Genomic DNA, 22668 nt, shown 5'->3' with positions numbered 1-22668 from the left:
ATGAACTCCCTCAAAACTGTCTGGACTCCTTCTCACATGTCCATTCAAGTCTCCTCCAACCACAACAACTTCCTCATCTTTCACATTTTCCATCAACTTCTCCATCGCACACCAGAACATGTTCTTCTCTTCATCGCTTCGACCGACCTGCGGGGCATATCCCGAGATGATGTTCACCAAGAGATTTCCGATCACAATTCTCACCATCATCAACCTTTCACTCACTCTAGTCACACTCACTACACTGTCTACAAACTCCTCAGAAAACATGACACCAACACCATGCACGCCTTCTGGGCACCCTTGCCACATAAACTTGTACTTCTGCCCCTGCCTTCCCTTCACCATTCTCACACCACTTCCCTTCCACCGTGTCTCCTGCACACAACATATGTCCACTCTTCTTCTGACCAATGTTTCAACCACTTCTCCAGATCTCCCTGTCATTGTCCCTACATTCCATGTACCAAACCTCAGAAACCGATCTCCACGTGGGGCATCAGACGATTGGTCATCATAAATGGAAAAATTTCCTCCCTTGCTTCGATCGGGTTCCCCACCTTGAGTTTTAACGAGAGGGGGTGAGGACCCCCACGGGGTACTTCGGGCTGTACCCTGCCCATCAGTTGTACTCATCATGGTTTCCTTTTGAGGCAATGTTTTTATGGCCGGATGCCCTTCCTGACGCCAACCCTTTTAGTCGCCTTTTACGACATGCAGGGATACGGTGTACCTATTCTGACCGGGGTACACACCGGGTTAAGTTAAGCGACCCGCCGCATCACGGAATTATCCGTGTGCGACGGCCTACAATTCCGGGGAGTCTGGTGGGAGCTGAGATAGCTTTCTCCCCCGAGTGGTCTTCTCACCTGACCCCCGGTCCGCAACAATATAGTTGCAGTGAGTGAGATATGATTTACATGAGGAGAGTAACTAGAGGAAAAGATTGGAAGGCAACAAGGTGTATCGGTGTGAGAGGAAGGACAGAATAGGAGGAGGAGGAGTAGCAATCTGGGTAAAGGACAGCATTGCATCAAAAGAAAGGGGTGACATTAAGGAAGGAATAAATGTTGAGGATATGGGTGGAGATTAGTGATTGTAGAAACAGGAAGATACTGGTGGGATGGTTTTATAGGACTCCGGGTGTGAAGGAAGAGGAGGAAGGAGGAGTACATGAAGAATTCAATAGGTCATGTGGTGAGGGAAGCGTATTGATTATGGGGGATTTTAACTTGCCAGGGCAAGGGAAAGGGCAGAACAGATGCGGATTTCCTAGTTTTAGTCCAGGATTGCTTTTAGTCCAGGATATGATAGAGATGTTTAGGATAATGAAACGTACAGATAACATAAGAGCAGATGAATTATTCAACAGAGTAGACAGTGATAGGACCAGAGGCCATAGCTTGAGAGTAAAGAAGAGGAGAGTTAAGACGGTGGTGAGGCAGGGGACTTTTACTCAGAGAGTCGTGAATGCATGGAATGGTCTCCCTGGAAAGGTCGTGGCAGCAGGAAAAGTAGATAAGTTTAAATTCGAATTAGATAGATACCTGGAAGTTATGGAGATAGAGGGGTATGGGGATGTGGATAAGACTTTTAGGTAGTTTGAGTATTGATGGGTGATTGTGTGCATGTGTATGGAGTGCTCTTGGTGGGGGTCTTGTCAATGGGGAGTTGTGTGGTTGATGGTGTGTGCTTTAAACCAAGCCCATGCCCCCTCTTTCGGAAAAATTTCGAAAAAAAAAAGAAAAACATTACAAAAAACAAAAACAAACAAACAAAACATTTCATTAATTAAAAACTGTTTTTTGCATTTTCTTCCTTGGATCTTGTGTTGAAAAATTAGTATGGTGTTCGTGCAGGTATGATGGGCTGAATGGCCTCCACCTGTGTTAGATTTCCTTGTAAATCCTTGTAATTGGGCATCACTACTGGAAGGGGCGAAACCGTACCTCATCCGGAAGGATGGGCTCTCTATTGAAGCAGACTGCCTGCTTTTGGGGCAGCCGAGTGATAATTCCACCAAAACTCCGCGGGAAAATTATCAGTGAACTCCACAATGCTCATCCAGGCATGGTCACCATGAAGGTTATTTTATTGCTCGAGCCCATGTTTGGTGGCCTGGTTTGGACAATGACATTGAGTTCAGTGCACATCATTGTTACACTTGTCAAGCCCATGCCAAAACACCACCACAGTCTCCATTGGCCATGTGGTCGTGGCCATCAAAACCGTGGTCCAGACTCCACATCGACCATGCTGGTCCATTTCAAGGGACGCTTTTCCTTATCGTAGCCGATGCCCATTCCAAATGGATTGAAGCTCTCGTGGTGCCATCCTCATCCTCTGCTGTAACACTTGAAGCTCTACGTACCATGTTTGTGAAAACAAGGTATTCCAATCTCCATTGTATCAGATAATGGATCGTCATTTACAAGTTCAGAGTTTCAGAACTTTTGTAAAATGAATGCCATTAAGCACGACAAATTTGCCCCCTACAAACCTGCCAGTAATGGTCAAGCCGAACGTGCTGTTCCGATCATCAAGAATGGTCTAAGCCGCGTCAAGGAAGGCTCCATTCAATCTCGTCTGGCTCGTGTGTTGCTCAACTACCACACCAGACCATATCGAACCACCGGTCGCTCACCTTCCAAGCTTCTGATGGGTCATGAATAAACAACACGGTTATCATTAGGTGCACCCGGACATAACGGGTGAGGTCGAGAATATCAAGTACCAATAGAAATGTAATCACCACCAAACGTCTGTATACCACAACTTCCAGATCAATGATCTTGTATACACGTTGAACTCCGGATGTGGAACCAAGTGGTCACCTGGCATCGTTATCGATAAGATTGGTGAAATGATGTTTCTTGTGAAGTTGTGTGATGGTAGATGTATGGTAAACATGTTCACCAACTCAGGTTACGTCACGGGGAGCCAAACATTGAACCGCCTCAAGTACCTTTGTCACCCACTCCTGAATTAACACCACCTGCGTTTGTACCTGAGGTGTTTCCTCATGAAACCTTTTCACCCATCAATGTACCCCTTATTGAGAAGTCCACAGCAGTCGCAACTCGCAAGGACAGCCCTCCACTATCCCTTAGAAGATGAGCTCGTGTCTGTAAACCTCCTGAGCATCTTGATTTGTGGGGGAAAAAAAAATGGGGGGGGGGGGGAGATGAGATGTATCAGTAGTTTATCAAGTACATTGCACAGACATACACACGCACACGCAGACACACTCACTGCTCCTTTTCATTATGGATTGTCGAGCGTATTCCCATCTAAACCGCCAGCTTGAAGTAAAGGTTCAATTCCCACATACTACAGTAGGCGATGGGTGATTACCCATTGTCTACGAATGTCTTTGTAATTCGTGTCACAATACACAAACAGTCCACGACACTATTTGTCCCGCACGTGATATTCCAGAACCTATAAGATCCCTCACGAACCTTTAAATGAATCACTGTTGTTAAAAAAAAACACAACGACAAATGGACAAACAAACAACCTTTGAACGTCCTTCAAATACTGTAAATAATTTTTCGGTTTTCTGTCCAAAAAAAAAAATTTTTTTTTTTTTAAAGAAAGTGCAAAAAAACCTAATTGTTCTGGCAATTAATACAAATTAAAAAACACCAAAAAGAAGAGTTGCGTTTTGATGGTAAAAGGATCGAAGTTTTTATCCACTGTTTGTAGCCATGTCGGTATACTTCGCTGGAGTTGCACAACCTTGTGTTGAGCTCTTTGATATTTTTACTCCGTAACCTCTCCCTCGCCGGAACAGTCATACTATTACGCACATAGTCATACTAATTTTATTTTTTTTTATCATTGTTTAATGCGAATTTGGTGTAAATTGAGATCACTTGAGGTGAAAACGCCGCGACAATTGAAGGAAGAAAAAAAAAAAAAACCTGTGACGTTTTGAGCTGGACTTTCGTGCGTCGGCGGCCATTTTGTAGCATTTCGAAGGACTGATCGTTGTATGTACAATCTCTCGGCATCTGCTATTTCGTCCATCATGAACCGAGCTCGAGGTGGCGGATATTTCAGAAGAGGCGGCAATCGAGGCTTTTACGGACAACGGGACAACAGACAGCAGTTTTTTATTCAGCAGCAGCCTCAGCAGCAACAGCAGCAGTTACCACCACCATCTTCATCATCACAGCAGCAGCACCAACAACATGAGGCCCAAACGAAAGTGAAGACGGAGACGGTGAAGACTGAGCTCATCGAGTCCAAGGTTATCGGTCACGTCGAGAACCAGAAAAATGATAGCGACGCTTCACAAAAGCAAAAACAGCAAACGACGTCGACTCAGAACAAACAGCCTCAGCCGCAGCAGCTGAACCAACAGAATCAAAAACAGCAGCAGCAACCACCGAACCAACAAAAACCGCAACCACCGAACCAACAAAAACCGCAACCACCGAATCAACAGAAACAGCAACCACCGAACCAACAGAAGCAACAGTTACCGAACCAACAAAAACAACAGCCGAACCAGCAGAAGACACAACAGCCTCATCAGAACCAGGTTCAGCCGAAAGAAGAGAAGTTCAAGGGTTCAGAAGAGCAAAACCAAGGAGAAACCGCCAACAGCTCTGATGCTCTCGATCTGAAGGCGTTTTCGTTCAAGAAACCTGGAGAAAAAACGTACACGCAGAGATGTCGTCTGTTCGTGGGGAACATCCCGAGCGACATGAACGAGGCCGCCTTCCGAAAGATGTTTATCAAGTTTGGGAAACCTTCTGAAGTCTTCATCAACCCGGATAAAGGCTTTGGTTTCATTCGCTTGGTAAGCTTTACCGACCATGAAACCCTCAATCCACCAATCCCCCCCTCCCTCTACCGGCTCCACGAACCCCTTGATCCACTTGACCCCCATACCCCCCAACCTTCCTCGAGCCACTCGACCCCGCCCCCCTTTCCTCGATCTCCCTGATCCGCTCGACCCCCATACCCCCCAACTTCCCAGATCCATTCGACCTCCCTCCCCCCACCTCGATCCGCTCGATCCCAAACCTCCAACCGACCTGATCCGCTCGACCTCCACCCCCACCTCCCCAATACGCTCGATGTCCCCTCCCCCACCTTCCCGATCAACTGGAACTCACCCGCCCCACCTCCCCGATCCACTCGTCTTCTTTCCCCACCTCCCCGATCCACTCAACGTCCGCCCCCACCTTCCCAATCCGCTCGAGCTCCCCACTCCCCACCCCCACCTCCCCAATCTGCTCAACGTCCGCCCCCACCTTCCCAATCCGCTTGGCGTCCCCCTCCCCCACCTCCCCGATCCACTCGTCTTCTTCCACTTCCTCCCCGATCCTCTCAACGTCCACCCCCGCCTTCCCGATCCACTCGACCGCACCCACCCCCACCTCCCCAATCTGCTCGACGTACCCCTCCCCACCTCCCTGATCTGCTCGACGTACTCCTCCACACCTCTCTGATCTGCTCGACGTACCCCTCCCCACCTCCCTGATCTGCTTGACCCCCCACCCTTACCTTTCCCGAGCCGCTGGACACACCCCCCCACTTTCCCGATTCTCTCAACCTACACTCTCACCACCCCACCTCCCTCGACTTCCTCAGTCCTCTGGAACTCATGCATCACCCTCTCCCCCCACATCGATCAGGTAGACCTCACACCACCACCCCCCAATTGATCCATCTGCCGGACCTCACGCACCACCACGTCCCCGCCCCCTCATTGATAGATCCGTCCAACCTCACGCACCATCACCCCCCGACCGGTGCTCCCGACGTACCACCCCCGACCAGCGCTCCCGACGTACCACCCCCCGACCGGTGCGCCCGACGTACCACCCCCCCGACCGGCGCGCCCGACGTACCACCCCCCCGACCGGCGCGCCCGACGTACCACCCCCCCGACCGGCGCGCCCGACGTACCACCCCGACCGGCGCGCCCGACGTACCACCCCCGACCGGCGCGCCCGACGTACCGCCCCCGACCGGTGCGCCTGACGTACCGCCCCCCGACCGGTGCGCCCGACGTACCGCCCCCGACCGGTGCGCCCGACGTACCGCCCCCGACCGGTGCGCCCGACGTACCGCCCCCCGACCGGTGCGCCCGACGTACCGCCCCCCCCGACCGGTGCGCCCGACGTACCGCCCCCCGACCGGTGCGCCCGACGTACCGCCCCCCGACCGGTGCGCCCGACGTACCGCCCCCGACCGGTGCGCCCGACGTACCGCCCCCCGACCGGTGCGCCCGACGTACCGCCCCCGACCGGTGCGCCCGACGTACCGCCCCCCGACCGGTGCGCCCGGACGTACCGCCCCCCGACCGGTGCGCCCGACGTACCGCCCCCGACCGGTGCGCCCGACGTACCGCCCCCGACCGGTGCGCCCGACGTACCGCCCCCCGACCGGTGCGCCCGACGTACCGCCCCCCCCGACCGGTGCGCCCGACGTACCGCCCCCCCGACCGGTGCGCCCGACGTACCGCCCCGACCGGTGCGCCCGACGTACCGCCCCCCGACCGGTGCGCCCGACGTACCGCCCCCGACCGGTGCGCCCGACGTACCGCCCCCCCGACCGGTGCGCCCGACGTACCGCCCCCGACCGGTGCGCCCGACGTACCGCCCCCCGACCGGTGCGCCCGACGTACCGCCCCCGACCGGTGCGCCCGACGTACCGCCCCCCGACCGGTGCGCCCGACGTACCGCCCCCGACCGGTGCGCCCGACGTACCGCCCCGACCGGTGCGCCCGACGTACCGCCCCCCGTGCGCCGGACGTACCGCCCCCCCCGTGCGCCGGACGTACCGCCCCCCCTCCCCGACCGATGCCCCTGACCTACCCCATCCCCACCCCTATCGGTCCGCCCGACTTCCCCATCCTCTCCATCTTCCACCACCCCTCAACCCGCTCAATATTGAGGCCTGCTCCTTTCACCTTACACAATGTTTTAATTTCTACCTCATTTTCTTTTGCAGTAATTAATATTCCTTTGTACGTGCATTTGCAGGAAACTCGCACATTGGCTGAGTTGGCTAAAGCTGAATTAGATGGTCTCATGATGAGAACGCGTCCCCTTCGAGTGCGCTTTGCCACGCATGGTGCAGCGCTATCCGTGCGCAACCTGTCACCCCTCGTGTCCAACGAGCTCCTCGAAGAGGCCTTTGCTATGTTTGGTCCTGTGGAGCGAGCGGTGGTCATTGCAGACGATCGTGGCCGATCAACTGGCCGTGGAATCGTCGAGTTCGCTGCCAAACCAGTTGCTCGAAAAGCCCTGGAGCGATGCACGGAAGGTGCTTTCTTGCTTACTGCGTAAGTGTTTTCAATCTTCCGTGCAGTCTTAGCAATCATCTGTCATCATTTTGCAAGGTTCTTGCAGCATATTTTTTTATTTGTTTTTTGATTCAAAACCTACTTGGTTTAAATAAGTTTTTATTTTCCTGTGCCAATGCAGTCATCTTATCATTCTCTGGAACCTGTGGCCAAGTACTTTGGAGTCATTCTGTACGACTACAACATGGTCTTTCTCAATTTTTTTCCAAACTGGTGCATGCTGAAAGTTGTTGAAACACATTTTTCATTCCATGAAAGGGAATATTTTGGGGGAGAGATCATATCAGGAGTGGGTTTGGGGTTTGGGAATATGAAACTGTTTGGGAAGGTTCATCTGGGTGAAGAAAATTCAGGACGAACTCGATCGTTATTGCAAGCCTGGGACATCCTCTCAAGACTTTCCTGGATAAGATACAGATCGGTACATGGTGGAGTTTGGATTTTCTTGCCACCTGGTTCCCTCACCGAGATGAAAAGCTTTGTCTCAGGCATGTTACTTGATATATATATATATATATATATATATATATATATATATATATATATATATATATATATATATATATATATATATATATATATATATATATATATATATATGGCTAAGCGCATGTAAGTGGTTACCACCCTTATGTTAGGGCATAGCCTGACTTGAGTGGCATTTTTGAAAGTCACAAAGACTACTACTGGTCATGAAATTTGGTTCATTGCACAGTGTTCCATAGCACCTTAAAATATATAGGTTCATGGGTCTATGATGTTTATTACTGAATCTATAGGATTTTTATTGAATATACATGGCCAGTATTGGCCTTTTTTCTTGTTTCACCTTGAAATATATATATATATATATATACACATTAGACCATGCAAAAATACAACATAAAAAACATTCTTTGAAATTTCTCATCTAATCAAAAGGTTGTCACCCACCGTCTGAGAAAATCAGCATATGTGTCGGTCAGTGGTAGATTCGCATGATATATGCACATTCTGGCATGTTTTTATTTTTTCTTGTTTTATTGCCCTTTTTGAGCCTGGGACTATGAAATCCCCTAACAAACTGACTAGTTTATCAAGAACTCATATTTATGTGTCTTAAATTATTCAACTTATTACCAATAATCAATGTAAAAAAAAAAATTGAGATGATCCGGGTGGATTCTTAATTACAGCAGCTTGACCGAACTTTCCAACCCAAATGTCCGACTGCACGTCACGTTTTTAAAAAAAATGCTTTCATTCTTCTGTGCATCAGATTATTTTCACTAAAATTTATTTACAAATGGGGCACAGTGATATAGATATAATAGTATAAAAAATATTGAAAACATGCATGGCTTTGGTTTAGAGTAATTTTGCATTTTTGTCCGACTGTACGTCACACTTTTTTGAATTTGATTAAAAAATTAATTTTCTTAAAAAAAATTTTAAATATATTTTTCCAGGTATTTAAAAAATATTTTATTAATTTAGAAGGCAGTTAAAACAGTTTTGGAGAATTTAGAGAGCTTTTTGTTACTCCCAGAATTGATTGAATTGAAAATTTACGTCCAATAATTTGTTCGATAAATCTTCTCTCTTTTAGTGCTTTTCAGCATCTGACAGTCATTGAATGGAGCAGTAATAAAAAATAAGTCTGTATTATTTCTTAAAAATCCCAGAAATTGGTATTTTGATTATTAGATTAGTTGCGACAATAAGTTACATACTCTGACCTTCATTTATTTTGCCAAAAAAGAAAAATTGGGTAATTTCATTGAAAACTCGCAAAACCATCAGAATAGGGACCCCTTCTTCAAAGTATCATATTTCAATATATATATATATATATATATATATATATATATATATATATATATATATATATATATATATATATATATATATATATATTGTTGCGGTTTTCGCGCCCGCCGGCGTGCGAACGGCCACGTAACTCGAATCGCGGCACGTCGCCCACCGGACGGACAATCCCGTCGTGACCCTCTCGGACTAACGCCGGGAACCAGTCACGGGTGGACCTTTCGGTCTCACCGCGATCGAGCCAATCAGCCCCCGCGTGGGATAGGGTTGCTCGCCAAATTCGAACTACCTAAGTACCCACGCGGGGGGTAGACCGGGCGATCGCACCTCGCCGCAGGTCGACTTCGGACACGGGCCACTTAAGCGACCCGTTCCGTACTATCAGAATAACCGAGCGGTGTTATCGTCGACCTCGACGGTTCGATTAATTATCGGGCGTATTCAGCCCACGACCAACCCTTTACGTGAAGCAAGATGGGGATTCAATGGGGGAAAAGACGAAGCGAAGCGGGAGAACAGTTCAACAATAAAGCACATTTATTCTCGGCACACGGGAAGCACACAAATACAATTCCACCAAATGCACACAAAAAAAGAAAACACAATTCCATTTACACAAAAAGCAAACATAAAAGTGAAAACACAGTGCAGAGCTAATACCGACTACCGAGCACACGGCAACACTTATACAATTCTACTTCACAGACGGCGCCGACAACACATACCCAAAACCAAGGAAAAGAAATACCCTCAAGAATGAGGTAGGCCTGGGGCCGAGACCGGGTCGGGCCTACCCGTCTGGTGATGAGACGCGGAGCGGCGATGGCCCCGCAACCCGCGGGCCTCGTGGACAGTGCCTGGCAGGGGGTGGGAACGGGGCCCCCTTGGTCGCACTATCTCAGCGCGGGGGGAAACAGGAGGGGGTTGCTGATGCTCGGGGTATAGAGGATCTTTATTATATGCGACGAGCGTCTCCACCTCGGCCAGGTCGCGCTGTCGGCCTCCCTCGGGTGCAGCTTCCTGCACGACGCGAGCACCCCCTCATCTGGTGTCGCCGCCTTTCCACAGCTCCGTCCCCTCCGTTCCGACTCCAACGCACACGACGAGCAGCTCCACCGCCCGCGAAGTCTTGACCCTCTGCTTCCGACTCTCCTCTTCTTGACTCTCCGACCCGTTCTGCTGACTCTCTCGTTCCCGCCCGCGACTCTCTTGCGACTGACGAACACCGTCCTTTTATCCCCCCCGTAACTTCGCCTTTGACCCCCTCCCTTTGACCTTTCACCTCGCTCCCCATTGGCCCGACAAAAAGTGGGCGTGAAGGCTTTTTGATCCACAAATTTGCATATATCGATCGCCCTGGGGGCGGGGCCAATTCGCCCCTCGCTCACCGATTGGACGGCAAAAAGTGGGCGTGTGTCGTTTTTGATCCGTTTTTGAAGCAGAAAATCCGTGATTTTGTACACGCTGTTCAACGTGCGCCCTACACGAGTCCAGCATCGGTGCCCATGAGTGGCGCGAGATGACGGTGATGCGATGGTGGCGAGTTGTGACGGTAAAGGTCGTGGCGGTTGTGGTGAAGCGGTGGTTGTGGTCGGTGGTTGATGTTGTGGTTGTGATCATGGCGGTTGGTCCAAAATAAAGATAGTAAAAGAAAAACGGCTATCCTGAAGAGTCGCAGCTCGTATAAATGACATGTATTCCCACTAGACAACGGGTTTGGGCCTAACTACACATGCACTTACCGAGATACCTCACCTAAGGGACCTGAATGGTGGTTTGCGAATCTGGTAACCACAACACTACCCCCTTCCCTTTTTACAGACTCGTCCCGAGTCGTCAAATTTTCGTGTGCCATCATGTGTAGTTTTCCCCTAGTACATTTTACCTACGGATCCCTGAGTGCGACATTCATGGTATTCGTGTCCCCAAAATAAATAACCTGAGGGCTGCGTAACTACCTAAACAAACTCACTCACACGGACGACTTAAATAAAATTGCCGGCGCTAGACAGACATGCCGGGGGCGCACTCATATTTACAGTACATCTTAACCTTAACTTACAAATTTTACACTAAACCATGGCCCAGGATCACTGAACTCTGCAAAAGAAAAGCAGTTAGCAGGGAGCCAGGCTGCCCGCATGCAGTCTCTGGCTCAAACAATGCAGGTGACAGGGAACGTGGCTGGCTGCTCACACGCAGTCCAAGGCCTTCCCTTTTGAACTGAACTCAGTGAACCACAACGGTGCTTGGGCTGCACAAACGCAGTCTCCGTGCCAGCTCAAGTGGCACACGCCATGAGCACAACGAATGGATGCATGAACGGTTTGAACTGAATGCAGTGAACCACAACGGTGCATGGGCTGCACAAACGCAGTCTCCGTGCCAGCTCAAGTGGCACACGCAATGAGCACAACGAATGGATGCATGGACACAAACACGGTGCACGGGCCGCCACTGCAGGCCCGTGTTGTAGCTGCCAACAGGGCAGTTCTTGCAGCTTGCAAACTGTTGCTTTTACGATCCTGGCGCACATGGAAATGAACAGGGGGGCAAAGCAAAAATTGAACGGGGCTGGTGAACGTGGGCAGTGGGCATGGCATGGCAAAGGCAAGCAGGCAAACACAGCCCGCAGAAGAAGGCCGCTGCAGGCAAACTCAGCCCACAGACGAACTGGCCGGCACAGGCCTCGAAGAAAAAACAGCCAGCAGATGAACTGGCCGGCACAGGCCTTGCAGCACACAGCTGCCGATGAGGTTGGCCGGCCTCCGCCTTGAAGTAAAACACGGCCAGCCGATGAAGTGGCCAGCCTTTGCCGTTCAGTGGAGGTTGGTGGAGGGAGTGCGGTGGTGCTGGCCACTCGGAAGGCGGGCTCGGACCTACCTACCTGTCTCCCTCCCAACTATCGCCTTTGCCTGTCACTGTACATACCCACTCCCTTAATTTGTGAAAAACCAATTTAGCCCCAACTTATTTTTTTTGTTGTTTTTATTCTTACTCCCCCACTATAAATCGTCCCCTAACCCCCTTTATCGTCCTTGTTCGGCTACCCTATCCTGTCACCTAGCCTACTCCCAACCCCTACGTTCCCTTCCCGGAGGGGAATAAGGGAGAGCTAACGTCCTGTGTCGAGGCCCAACGAAGCCTCAGAATGGCCTCCCCAGAGTTCGGCGATCTTAACACCAAGTGGGTCCAGCGGCCCACAACGACAGCGAGGGGATGGATGGTGCGGAGGGGTACATCTCCTAATCTACCCTAACCATTTAACTGTTAAACTACCCCGGGGCTTTCAACAAGCGCCTCTCGCTTAAACTATTGGTTCTAACAACCCAGATTCCCGTCGCCTGTGTTGGTGTTCTCACAATTTCGGGCCTCGCCCCCCAATTTTCTCTCCGTGCCCTCACACGGTCTCCTGGCTGGGACACGTGGCTCCCTTTGGCAGGCACGACCCTCTGCCGATTCTCCCGCTATGGCACCCCCGGGCACTACACTGCCTCCGAGCCTACCAGCTCCCTAACACCGGGGAGTGCCCCCCATGGCACCTCCCCTGAAACGCACACGTGGCAGGCCGGCCTCCCGGGCCCCTTTCCGAGGGTCACCCGTGCCCACTGCACTGCCCACGCAGCTAATGGCGCCCCGGGCCCCCGCACCAAGCAGGCGCACCCGTGCCCACTACTCTATCCTGGCCCCCCATGGGCCCATGGCCTACCGCGGCCGACTAGCCTGGTGCCCGGGGTACCCACTCAGCGATACTCACCTTTCGCAGCCACGCTCCCAAGCCCGTCAACAGGGCTCCTGCACCCCTCCAAATGGGTCTCGAGCCTACATTCCCACCAACAACAAAACGACCTCCATTTTTCAATTTGACTAACCCAGCTAACTCACTCTACACTGACCCCGGGGTCCCTTGGGCGGGAGTCACTCCTCCCCCCAATCACTCATCGCACCATGCATTCCCCATTCACTCCACACACACAGACCCGCTGGCCTCACTCACTCACCAAGCACATGCTTCCACTTCACTCACCAACTCTTCAACACACACACCACTGAACTCTGCCATCCTTCTATCTGCATCCCCTAACTAACTCGTGCTCCCACGTCGTCCCTTATACTATAGCACGTTCCTTTTAACACTACGTAGCTAAGCTACGTCCCCTCTACACATCCACAAGTCTGTCTCTGTCTCCTAACTCAAAAATTCATTTTATTTCCCAACCTAAATCTGGCTACAATCCCTCTAACTAATCCTTTCCATGGACTCCATGAGGACTTACCCCTGCCCCATGGAGTCGGTCTAACTAAGCTAACCCTTCCCCCTAACTGGTTTCCATCCTGTGCCCAGGATAAGGGGGTCTTTCACCCCTTGCCCAGGAATCCTTTGCACCCGAAAGTGAGGCTTGCTCCTTTTTTTTTTTCCATGCGCAGCACCTGCGCAGCAACTCAGAGCTCGCGCACTTTGCACCTGCCCGTGACGTCATGCAGCTGCACGTGTTCCTCGTCCCTCCTTGGACGGGACCATCCGGCAGAGATACCCCTCCTGCCGGATTCCAACCCCACGTGCAGCCATGACGTCACCGTGCGCAAAAAAAAACACAAGCCCCACGTCTCGAGGGGTTTCCCACGCGAACACGTGTGCTTTGCCCGTTGGAGCTCAACACACACGATCGCGTGGAGAACCCGTCCGGTCCAAATCCATTTACCTGCCTAAACTTTGTCCGTCCGCGGGATCGGCAAATCCACCGCGTGCGTTTCCGGACCGGGACTTCACTCTCGCAAGCGAGCACGTGGTGGTCTCGTGCGTTGCACAGCACGAACCGCGTGCTCACTGCTGGGTGAACCCGGCACGGTCCTCGAAACAACCACAGCCGCTACTCGGCTTTCGTTCCTCCCATGTCGCCGTCGTCGCCTCCATTCAACCCACGCACACCTGCGTGTTACGACGCACACAGTCCACACCATCACATTCACACCGGGAGATGCGGCTGCGTGCTCCCGCATGCCAACCGACATCTCCCTCACATACCGCTCTCTCACACACACGGTCTCCCTGGCACACAGCGACCTTGCACACGGCCGTTCACTCACGCGTGCGGGGGCACTCACCCGCGGTTCCTCACTCGCACTCCGTTCCTCATCCACACACGCGGGGGCTCTCACCCGCGGTGCCTCACTCACACACACGGCGACACTCATACACGGTGCCTCATCCACACACGCGGGGGCACTCAACCGCGGTGTCTCATCCATACACCGTGCCTCACTCATACACGCGGGGGCACTAACCCGCGGTGCCTCACTCGCACTCCATGCCTCACTCACACACGCGGGGGAACTCACGCGCGGTGCCTCACTCATACACACGGCGACACTCACACACGCGGTCCCTTCCACACAACGTGCCCCACTCATACACGCGGGGGCACTCAACCGCGGTGCCTCATCCACACACGCGAGGGCACTCACCCGCGGTGCCTCATCCACACTCGCGGGGGCACTCACCCGCGGTGCCTCACCCACACTCCGTGCCTCATCCACACACGGTTCCTCATCCACACACGGCGTGCTGGGAAGCACGTACTCTGGCTCCATCGCCACCACACCACTCACACACGGGGTCGCTTCCACACACGGGGACGCACTCACGCCTTGCACCACACACACAGGGACAACCACACTGGGAATTTGTGTCCCCACAAGGGTCTCCGGGGCCTCTACACCCCCCAAGCTCTCCGTGCACCCGTCCACAGCACCCGTCCCCTCAACCTCGCAAAGCACGACCGAACTCACCTGGTCGTGACTCGCCTCAAGGCATACTCCCTCCCCTCGTTCCTGGAGGAGGCCATCCAGCTGCTCACACCGGGTCCCTGCACGCTCCGCGAGCTCACCCCCATTATCCTCCACTACCTCCGTGTGTGTGTGTGCGTCACTTACCCCGTCCTCACCGTGCAGTCTCTCCTCTGTCGTTCCCTTCCCGGCTACCGTCACTGCCAACTCTTCACCCTTTACCTCCCTTGTCTCAACTATTATTATTTCCTTTGTCGTCACCTCGTGTCTCGTCTCACACGTTTTGGTCTCCCCATTTAATTTTTCCCTTTCGGTCATCGTCACGACCCTCGCCCAACACGTTCCACGAATTATTTTTTTACCCGCCTCCACCGCGGGCCTGTCAGCCGTTGCACCCCCACCCAGCTCGTTTGCTCCCACACTTGGAGTCGCCATTCCCAGCTCCCTGGTCACGGCCTTCATGCCCGCCTGCAGGCATCGGCCCATGTTCTGCGTCTCACCCCGCAGCTCTTTCATTTCTTCCCTCATTTGCTGTGTATTCGCATCCATCGTCGTTTTCACTTCATTCATTTGCTTGTTCATTTCGTTTTTCATTTCATTTGTATTTGTATCCATCGTCGTTTTCACTTCATTCATTTGTTTGTTCATTGCCGCCAGCATGGCGCATAGCTGGGCCATGTTGGATGCACTCAGCTGAGCCGTTTCGGCAAGGGTTGGGGAAGGGTCTTGGTGGAGAGGGGGGGGGGAGGTGTCATACACCGCGGCCGCTGCCGCACCCACCTCGGGCCCTGGGTTCAGTTGGGCGAGTCCGTGTTCCTGCACAATCAACATTTCCTGCTCGGGGATTCCATCCTGGACCATGGACTCTACATTATTACACATATACATTTCTAATACCCCCGGCTCCCGCTCGCCTTGAGACGCCATCTTGCTTCTCGTGAAGGGTTAATTTGCTCGCTCGTAATTTGGAGGGAATCGGGGGTCGCTTCTCTCACCCCTGGACCGATTCCCGTGAATTTCGCTGGAGACAGGAGAGCCTGTTTTCCTGTTCTCCGATACCAGTGCCGCGAGGAGGGCGATGAATTTGTATCCCACTCCTGACACCAGTGTTGCGGTTTTCGCGCCCGCCGGCGTGCGAACGGCCACGTAACTCGAATCGCGGCACGTCGCCCACCGGACGGACAATCCCGTCGTGACCCTCTCGGACTAACGCCGGGAACCAGTCACGGGTGGACCTTTCGGTCTCACCGCGATCGAGCCAATCAGCCCCCGCGTGGGATAGGGTTGCTCGCCAAATTCGAACTACCTAAGTACCCACGCGGGGGGTAGACCGGGCGATCGCACCTCGCCGCAGGTCGACTTCGGACACGGGCCACTTAAGCGACCCGTTCCGTACTATCAGAATAACCGAGCGGTGTTATCGTCGACCTCGACGGTTCGATTAATTATCGGGCGTATCCAGCCCACGACCAACCCTTTACGTGAAGCAAGATGGGGATTCAATGGGGGAAAAGACGAAGCGAAGCGGGAGAACAGTTCAACAATAAAGCACATTTATTCTCGGCACACGGGAAGCACACAAATACAATTCCACCAAATGCACACAAAAAAAGAAAACACAATTCCATTTACACAAAAAGCAAACATAAAAGTGAAAACACAGTGCAGAGCTAATACCGACTACCGAGCACACGGCAACACTTATACAATTCTACTTCACAGACGGCGCCGACAACACATACCCAAAACCAAGGAAAAGAAATACCCTCAAGAATGAGGTAGGCCTGGGGCCGAGACCGGGTCGGGCCTACCCGTCTGGTGATGAGACGCGGAGCGGCGATGGCCCCGCAACCCGCGGGCCTCGTGGACAGTGCCTGGCAGGGGGTGGGAACGGGGCCCCCTTGGTCGCACTATCTCAGCGCGGGGGGAAACAGGAGGGGGTTGCTGATGCTCGGGGTATAGAGGATCTTTATTATATGCGACGAGCGTCTCCACCTCGGCCAGGTCGCGCTGTCGGCCTCCCTCGGGTGCAGCTTCCTGCACGACGCGAGCACCCCCTCGTCTGGTGTCGCCGCCTTTCCACAGCTCCGTCCCCTCCGTTCCGACTCCAACGCACACGACGAGCAGCTCCACCGCCCGCGAAGTCTTGACCCTCTGCTTCCGACTCTCCTCTTCTTGACTCTCCGACCCGTTCTGCTGACTCTCTCGTTCCCGCCCGCGACTCTCTTGCGACTGACGAACACCGTCCTTTTATCCCCCCCGTAACTTCGCCTTTGACCCCCTCCCTTTGACCTTTCACCTCGCTCCCCATTGGCCCGACAAAAAGTGGGCGTGAAGGCTTTTTGATCCACAAATTTGCATATATCGATCGCCCTGGGGGCGGGGCCAATTCGCCCCTCGCTCACCGATTGGACGGCAAAAAGTGGGCGTGTGTCGTTTTTGATCCGTTTTTGAAGCAGAAAATCCGTGATTTTGTACACGCTGTTCAACGTGCGCCCTACATGAGTCCAGCATCGGTGCCCATGAGTGGCGCGAGATGACGGTGATGCGATGGTGGCGAGTTGTGACGGTAAAGGTCGTGGCGGTTGTGGTGAAGCGGTGGTTGTGGTCGGTGGTTGATGTTGTGGTTGTGATCATGGCGGTTGGTCCAAAATAAAGATAGTAAAAGAAAAACGGCTATCCTGAAGAGTCGCAGCTCGTATAAATGACATGTATTCCCACTAGACAACGGGTTTGGGCCTAACTACACATGCACTTACCGAGATACCTCACCTAAGGGACCTGAATGGTGGTTTGCGAATCTGGTAACCACAACAATATATATGTAATTAAGCTATCCAGTTTTTTGTTCTGAACTTAGATAGACTTACACTTTCATGAAAATGTAGTGAGGAGGCAATGGAACAAACTTCATTTTTTGACATTTTTGAAACAGTGGTAACCACTTACATGCGCTTAGATATATATATATATATATATATATATATATATATATATATATATATATATATATATATATATATATATATATATATATATATATATATATATATATATTGTTGCGAATTCGCGCCCGCCGGCGTGCGAGCGGCCACGTAACTCGAATCGCGGCACGTCGCCCACCGGACGGACAATTCCGTCGTGACCCTCTCGGACTAACGCCGGGAACTAGTCACGGGTGGGCCTTTCGGCCTCACCACGATCGTGCCAATCGGCCCCCCGCGTGGGATAGGGTTGTTCGCCAAATTCGACCTACCTAAGTACCCACACGGAGGGTAGACCGGGCGATCGAACCTCGCCGCAGGTCGACTTCGGACACGGGCCACTTTAAGCGACCCGTTCCGTACTATCGGGATAACCGAGCGGTGTTATCGTCAACCTCGACGGTTCCGATTAATTATTGGGCGTATTTAGCCCACGACCAACCCTTTACGTGAAGTAAGATGGGGATCAAATTAAAGAAAAGACGAAGCGAAACGGGAAAAACAGTTAAACATAAGGCACATTTATTCCGCGGCAAACGGAAAGCACACATATACAATTACAACAATTATGCACCAAAAGCAAATGTAACAAAAACACAACAATTATGCACCAAAAGCAATTGCAACAAAAGAAACACAATGCAGATCTACTACCGACTACGCGAGCACACGGCAACACTTACACAGTTTTACTTTACAGACGGCGCCGACAACACATATACTCAAAATCAAAAGAAAAGGGCCACCCTCAACTACAAGGGGGCAGACGTGGTCTGTGGGCGCGAGACCGGGCGGAGCCTACCCGTCTTGTGATGAGCCGCAAAATGGCGGCGGCGCCCCGACTCCGCGCTCCTCCGCGGGCCTCGCTGGCACTGCCTGGAATGGGATGGGAACGGGGCCCCCCTTTTCGCACTATCTCAGCGCGGGGGGGAAACGGGGGGGGGGGTTGTTGATGCTCTGGGGAAAGAGGATAGCTGGCTTGCTTGGGTCCCGCGACGAGCGACTCCACTGCGCCCTCGACCGCGTTCCCGGCTTCTCCTCTCTGCAGCTCCCCGACAGACTCCGAACCCCGACAGACCGACTCCCCTCCAGACCCGTCTTGACTGCCGCCGCCACACCTCTCCAACTCGAGCCCGAAACAGAAACTCTCCCGCTGCCGCTGCCGCTGCCACTGCCACACCTCTCCAACTCGCCCGAGCCCGAAATAGAAACTCTCAACTCCCAATTCGCCCTGCGCTCGGCGCTTTATAGTGGAGCAGGAGAAACCATATGCAGATTTTCGGATCAGGATCGGCTCGGGGGCGGAGCCACGCTCGCCCATTGGACGGAGGAAAAGTGGGCGTGAATCATTCCTGATCCTCGAATTTGCATATATCGATGCTACTCCGACACGCCTGGAGGCGGGGCCAAATCGCCCCGCGCTCGCTGATAGGACGGAACAGAAGTGGGCGTGAATCATTCCTGATCCGCTTTCCCCGGAAAGGCCGCTTTTTGCACCCGCTGCTCGGCGCGCGCCCTGTATGAGTCCAGGATCGGTGCCCACTCGCTCCTCTGCACATGCACGATCAGGATAAATTCTTTCAGAGCCAAAATACTCTTAAACTTCAGGTTCGTTTTCCGATTTGTGTTCAAAGTTTAACATTCAATTAAAATCCACGTTGTTCCTCGATCATACATTGACATTTGTTGATGGATGGATGACGGACAGACTGAAGTGAACCTATTGCTTAACCCTGCTTTTCGCTTCGCTTACATGTGGTAATAATTCCCTCAAAATAATCGGCAGTCAATACTCTGCCAGTCAAGTTCAAACTTGGACTACTGTCTTGCATCTCCAGAACGGATTTGCGATTTTCTTTTTCTTCTTCACAAATTCATATGTAAAGGATGCGTTCCAGAGAACCACCGACTATTTTCGGTGCTTATTACCGAACCTCTATTGTATCTGTCTAAAATAATTATAATTCATGTTATATTGATTTTTCATTGTGCAGTCGAAGAGGTTGGTGATGACCAACATGAAAATGAAACTGAATTATTTGGAGGTTATTTGTGAAGTGATGTGAGCTTGTATGTAACACTTCTTTCCATTAGATCTCCACGCCCTGTGATTGTGGAGCCATTGGAGCAGTTTGATGAAGATGATGGATTGCCTGAGAGATCTATCCAGAAACATCCTCTTTTTCAGAAGTGAGTGCATCTGCATTGAAGGCTTTCCTCATCATTCCTCTTCAATGACTTCATTGGTTTCCATTAATTGTAGTTTAAAACTTTATCCCAATCCTGGCGGTCTAAATAAGTCACTTTATCTTCCCAGGGAGCGAGAGCATCCACCGCGCTTTGCTCAGCCAGGAACGTTTGAGTACGAGTACTCCTCTCGCTGGAAGGCTCTTGATGACATGGAAAAGCAGCAGAGGGAGCAGGTAGAGAAGAACATGAAAGAGGCTCGAGAAAAGCTGGAAGCCGAGATGGAAGCCGCCTTCCATGAGCATCAGGCCATGCTCATGCGCCAAGGTTCGACACTTTGTCAACCTTAGAGTTTGTCGTGTAGTCTCGGAAAAAACTCTCAAATTTGCAAACTGAAGTGCTTGACAAATATTTTGTCAATATTGATATCCATTTCTCTGCAGATCTGATGAGACGTCAAGAAGAACTCCGGCGTCTGGAAGAGCTTCGTAACCAGGAGCTTCAAAAACGCAAGGATCTTGAATTGAGGTGAGTACCAAATTTGAAGCTTGTCAATGCAGCACTGTGCATTTGAAGATCACTTTTGGTGGTTGTGGTTGTGGTGATGCTGAGGGAATAACCTTGCAGGCATGAGGAAGAGCGTCGGCGGAGAGAAGAAGAAATGCTACGGCGTCAGCGGGAACAAGAGGAGATGTTGAGACGGCAACAGGAGACCTACAGGATGAGCTTTATGGATACCGTAAGTACTCATTCACAGCCTGAGTGTGTGGTTCTCTTGCTTTGAGATGATCCACTTTCTTTGTTAGTTTTATCTTATTTTATTTTTTTCATCCTTAGAGATGCAATATGTCTTAGCTATTTGTTAATTTGTATTTGTTGATCTTAGCAAATACCACCTTGGAGTGATCAATTCTCTTGATCAACCTTTTATGGAGGTTAAAAGCGTTCAGCCAATACATGACTTTTCCATTGTCTTGGCAACACAAACAATGCATTTAGCACATTCTCTGTGCATGTGTGTTCAGTGATTCACTTCTGCTAATCAGGGCACCTTGAGCCTTCCGTTGCTGGGGAAAAATCTGTAATTTGATCATCTTTTTCATCATTCAAACGAAAGTCAAACTCTTAGCAATTTTGAGGTGTTCAGCTTTATTGTTTTAGTCCTGGATGCAAATTGGATTCACAAATATTTTGGACAAGCAGATTTACCCAGCATTGCGTGGAAGGAGAAATGTAAGTAATTAATACTTTGTAACCAAAGGAAATTTGGATGTTGTAATACCCTCTGCCACCACCACCAGCTGGCAGTACACATTTACATTGATAATTTACTTTGTTGTGCGAGTTATTTCATTGGGCAATCTGTACTGTTGACAACCTACAAGGCCTTCATTCCCAGCTTGATTGGAGTACTGCTCTCTGCTTTGGGTTGAAGCCCCTATCTCACACCTTGCCTTTCTTGATGCTTTGGAAAGCAAGGCCCTCCAAAACATTGCGGTGTCTTGGCTTGTTACTCTTGCAAAGGCGGCCATGAAGAGATCGTGTTGCCATTTAATGATGGATGAGATCCAGTAAATGCGGAGCGTGATAAATGCATAACAAGGGTAAAGACCCTTGTCCTGACTGAGTGTGCTTTTTGGTTTCCTCGTCACGGTATTGTGAAACTTTGTCAATTTGGAGGGTGTGGTGGGTAGTGTGGATTAAGTAAGAGGAAATGGCCCATCAATCAACTCTGTATTCAGCCCATCAAGCCTGTGCAATGGTTTCCAACCTATGGTTGATTGTCCATGCTCTATCCTTTAATGCTGAGCATAAAGAAAGGTAGTTGTATGTACCATTTTTAATAGTCTTGGGATGACTCAGCCAGGCTTTGAACCTCCGACCTCTCTTGCTCAGAGCACATGTTTTAACCGTTACCTCTGGTTAAAGATGATGTCTCTAAAACGTCATTTTTAACCATACGGAATGGTCATCTTCAACCAGTCATTATGTCTCCAAAAATAAAAAATTCTCCTTTCTCCAAAAAAAATCGATTTCAGAAGTTGAGTTTTTTTTTCTCCCTCACACTTCTTACTCGCATCTTTTGAATCCATTAAGAACCGATAAAATGCCTTCAGTTCGATCCTCTCATGGTATTCTTATCAATTCAAAATACTGTTGTAGAATTCCCGCCTGCCGGCGTGCGAACGACAGCGTCTAACCAATAGCGGTCGCTTCGCCCACCGAACTGACAATCCAGTCACAGCTTTCCGGATCAACGCCGGAACCAGCCACGGGTGTGTTTTTAAGCACACCACAACCTTGTCCGCACTCTACCCGCGCAACAGGGTCCGATCGCCAAATCTTCGATTTACCTAATTATTCGCGCTGGTCGGTTACCGAGAGATTGTACCTCAACGGGGCCGCTTGGAAACGAGCCGCTTAAGCAGCTCGCTTCCTTTTGGGATAACCGAGCGGGGTATTATCGCGCAGTCCCGTTGGACCCGATGACTTTACCGGCTATTTAAAAACCAACTAATATTCCGCAATACAAGATGGCAGTTCAATGGCGGAATGGACGCAACGAACAGGTTTACT

At 51.2% G+C, this 22668-nt stretch overlaps 1 protein-coding gene across 5 annotated transcripts in view; it reads left to right on the top strand.

Moving 5' to 3' along the window:
- The first annotated feature begins 3916 nt into the window (after positions 1–3916).
- LOC147010580 (paraspeckle component 1-like) overlaps positions 3917–22668 on the top strand; it is a 118839-nt gene continuing 100087 nt past the window's right edge. For 4 of the 5 annotated variants that reach the window (XR_015052538.1, XR_015052540.1, XR_015052536.1 and 1 more), the window contains exons 1-6: positions 3917–4810; positions 7005–7306; positions 19999–20094; positions 20222–20418; positions 20535–20619; positions 20719–20830. Coding sequence is in view for 1 of the 5 variants with exons in the window: in XM_085860388.1 (XP_085716514.1) it covers positions 3998–4810; positions 7005–7306; positions 19999–20094; positions 20222–20418; positions 20535–20619; positions 20719–20830 (1605 nt within the window). In the remaining 4 variants the exon portion in view is untranslated. The remainder of the gene's footprint in view (positions 4811–7004; positions 7307–19998; positions 20095–20221; positions 20419–20534; positions 20620–20718; positions 20831–22668) is intronic. The other variant, XM_085860388.1, reaches the window with a different exon arrangement.

This window comes from Eptatretus burgeri, chromosome 16 (genome assembly GCF_056783735.1).
Source record: "Eptatretus burgeri isolate ZD-2024b chromosome 16, Ebu_testis_v1, whole genome shotgun sequence".
In the NCBI taxonomy this organism is placed as follows: domain Eukaryota; kingdom Metazoa; phylum Chordata; class Myxini; order Myxiniformes; family Myxinidae; genus Eptatretus; species Eptatretus burgeri.
This window is presented reverse-complemented; position numbering and strand designations above follow the sequence as displayed.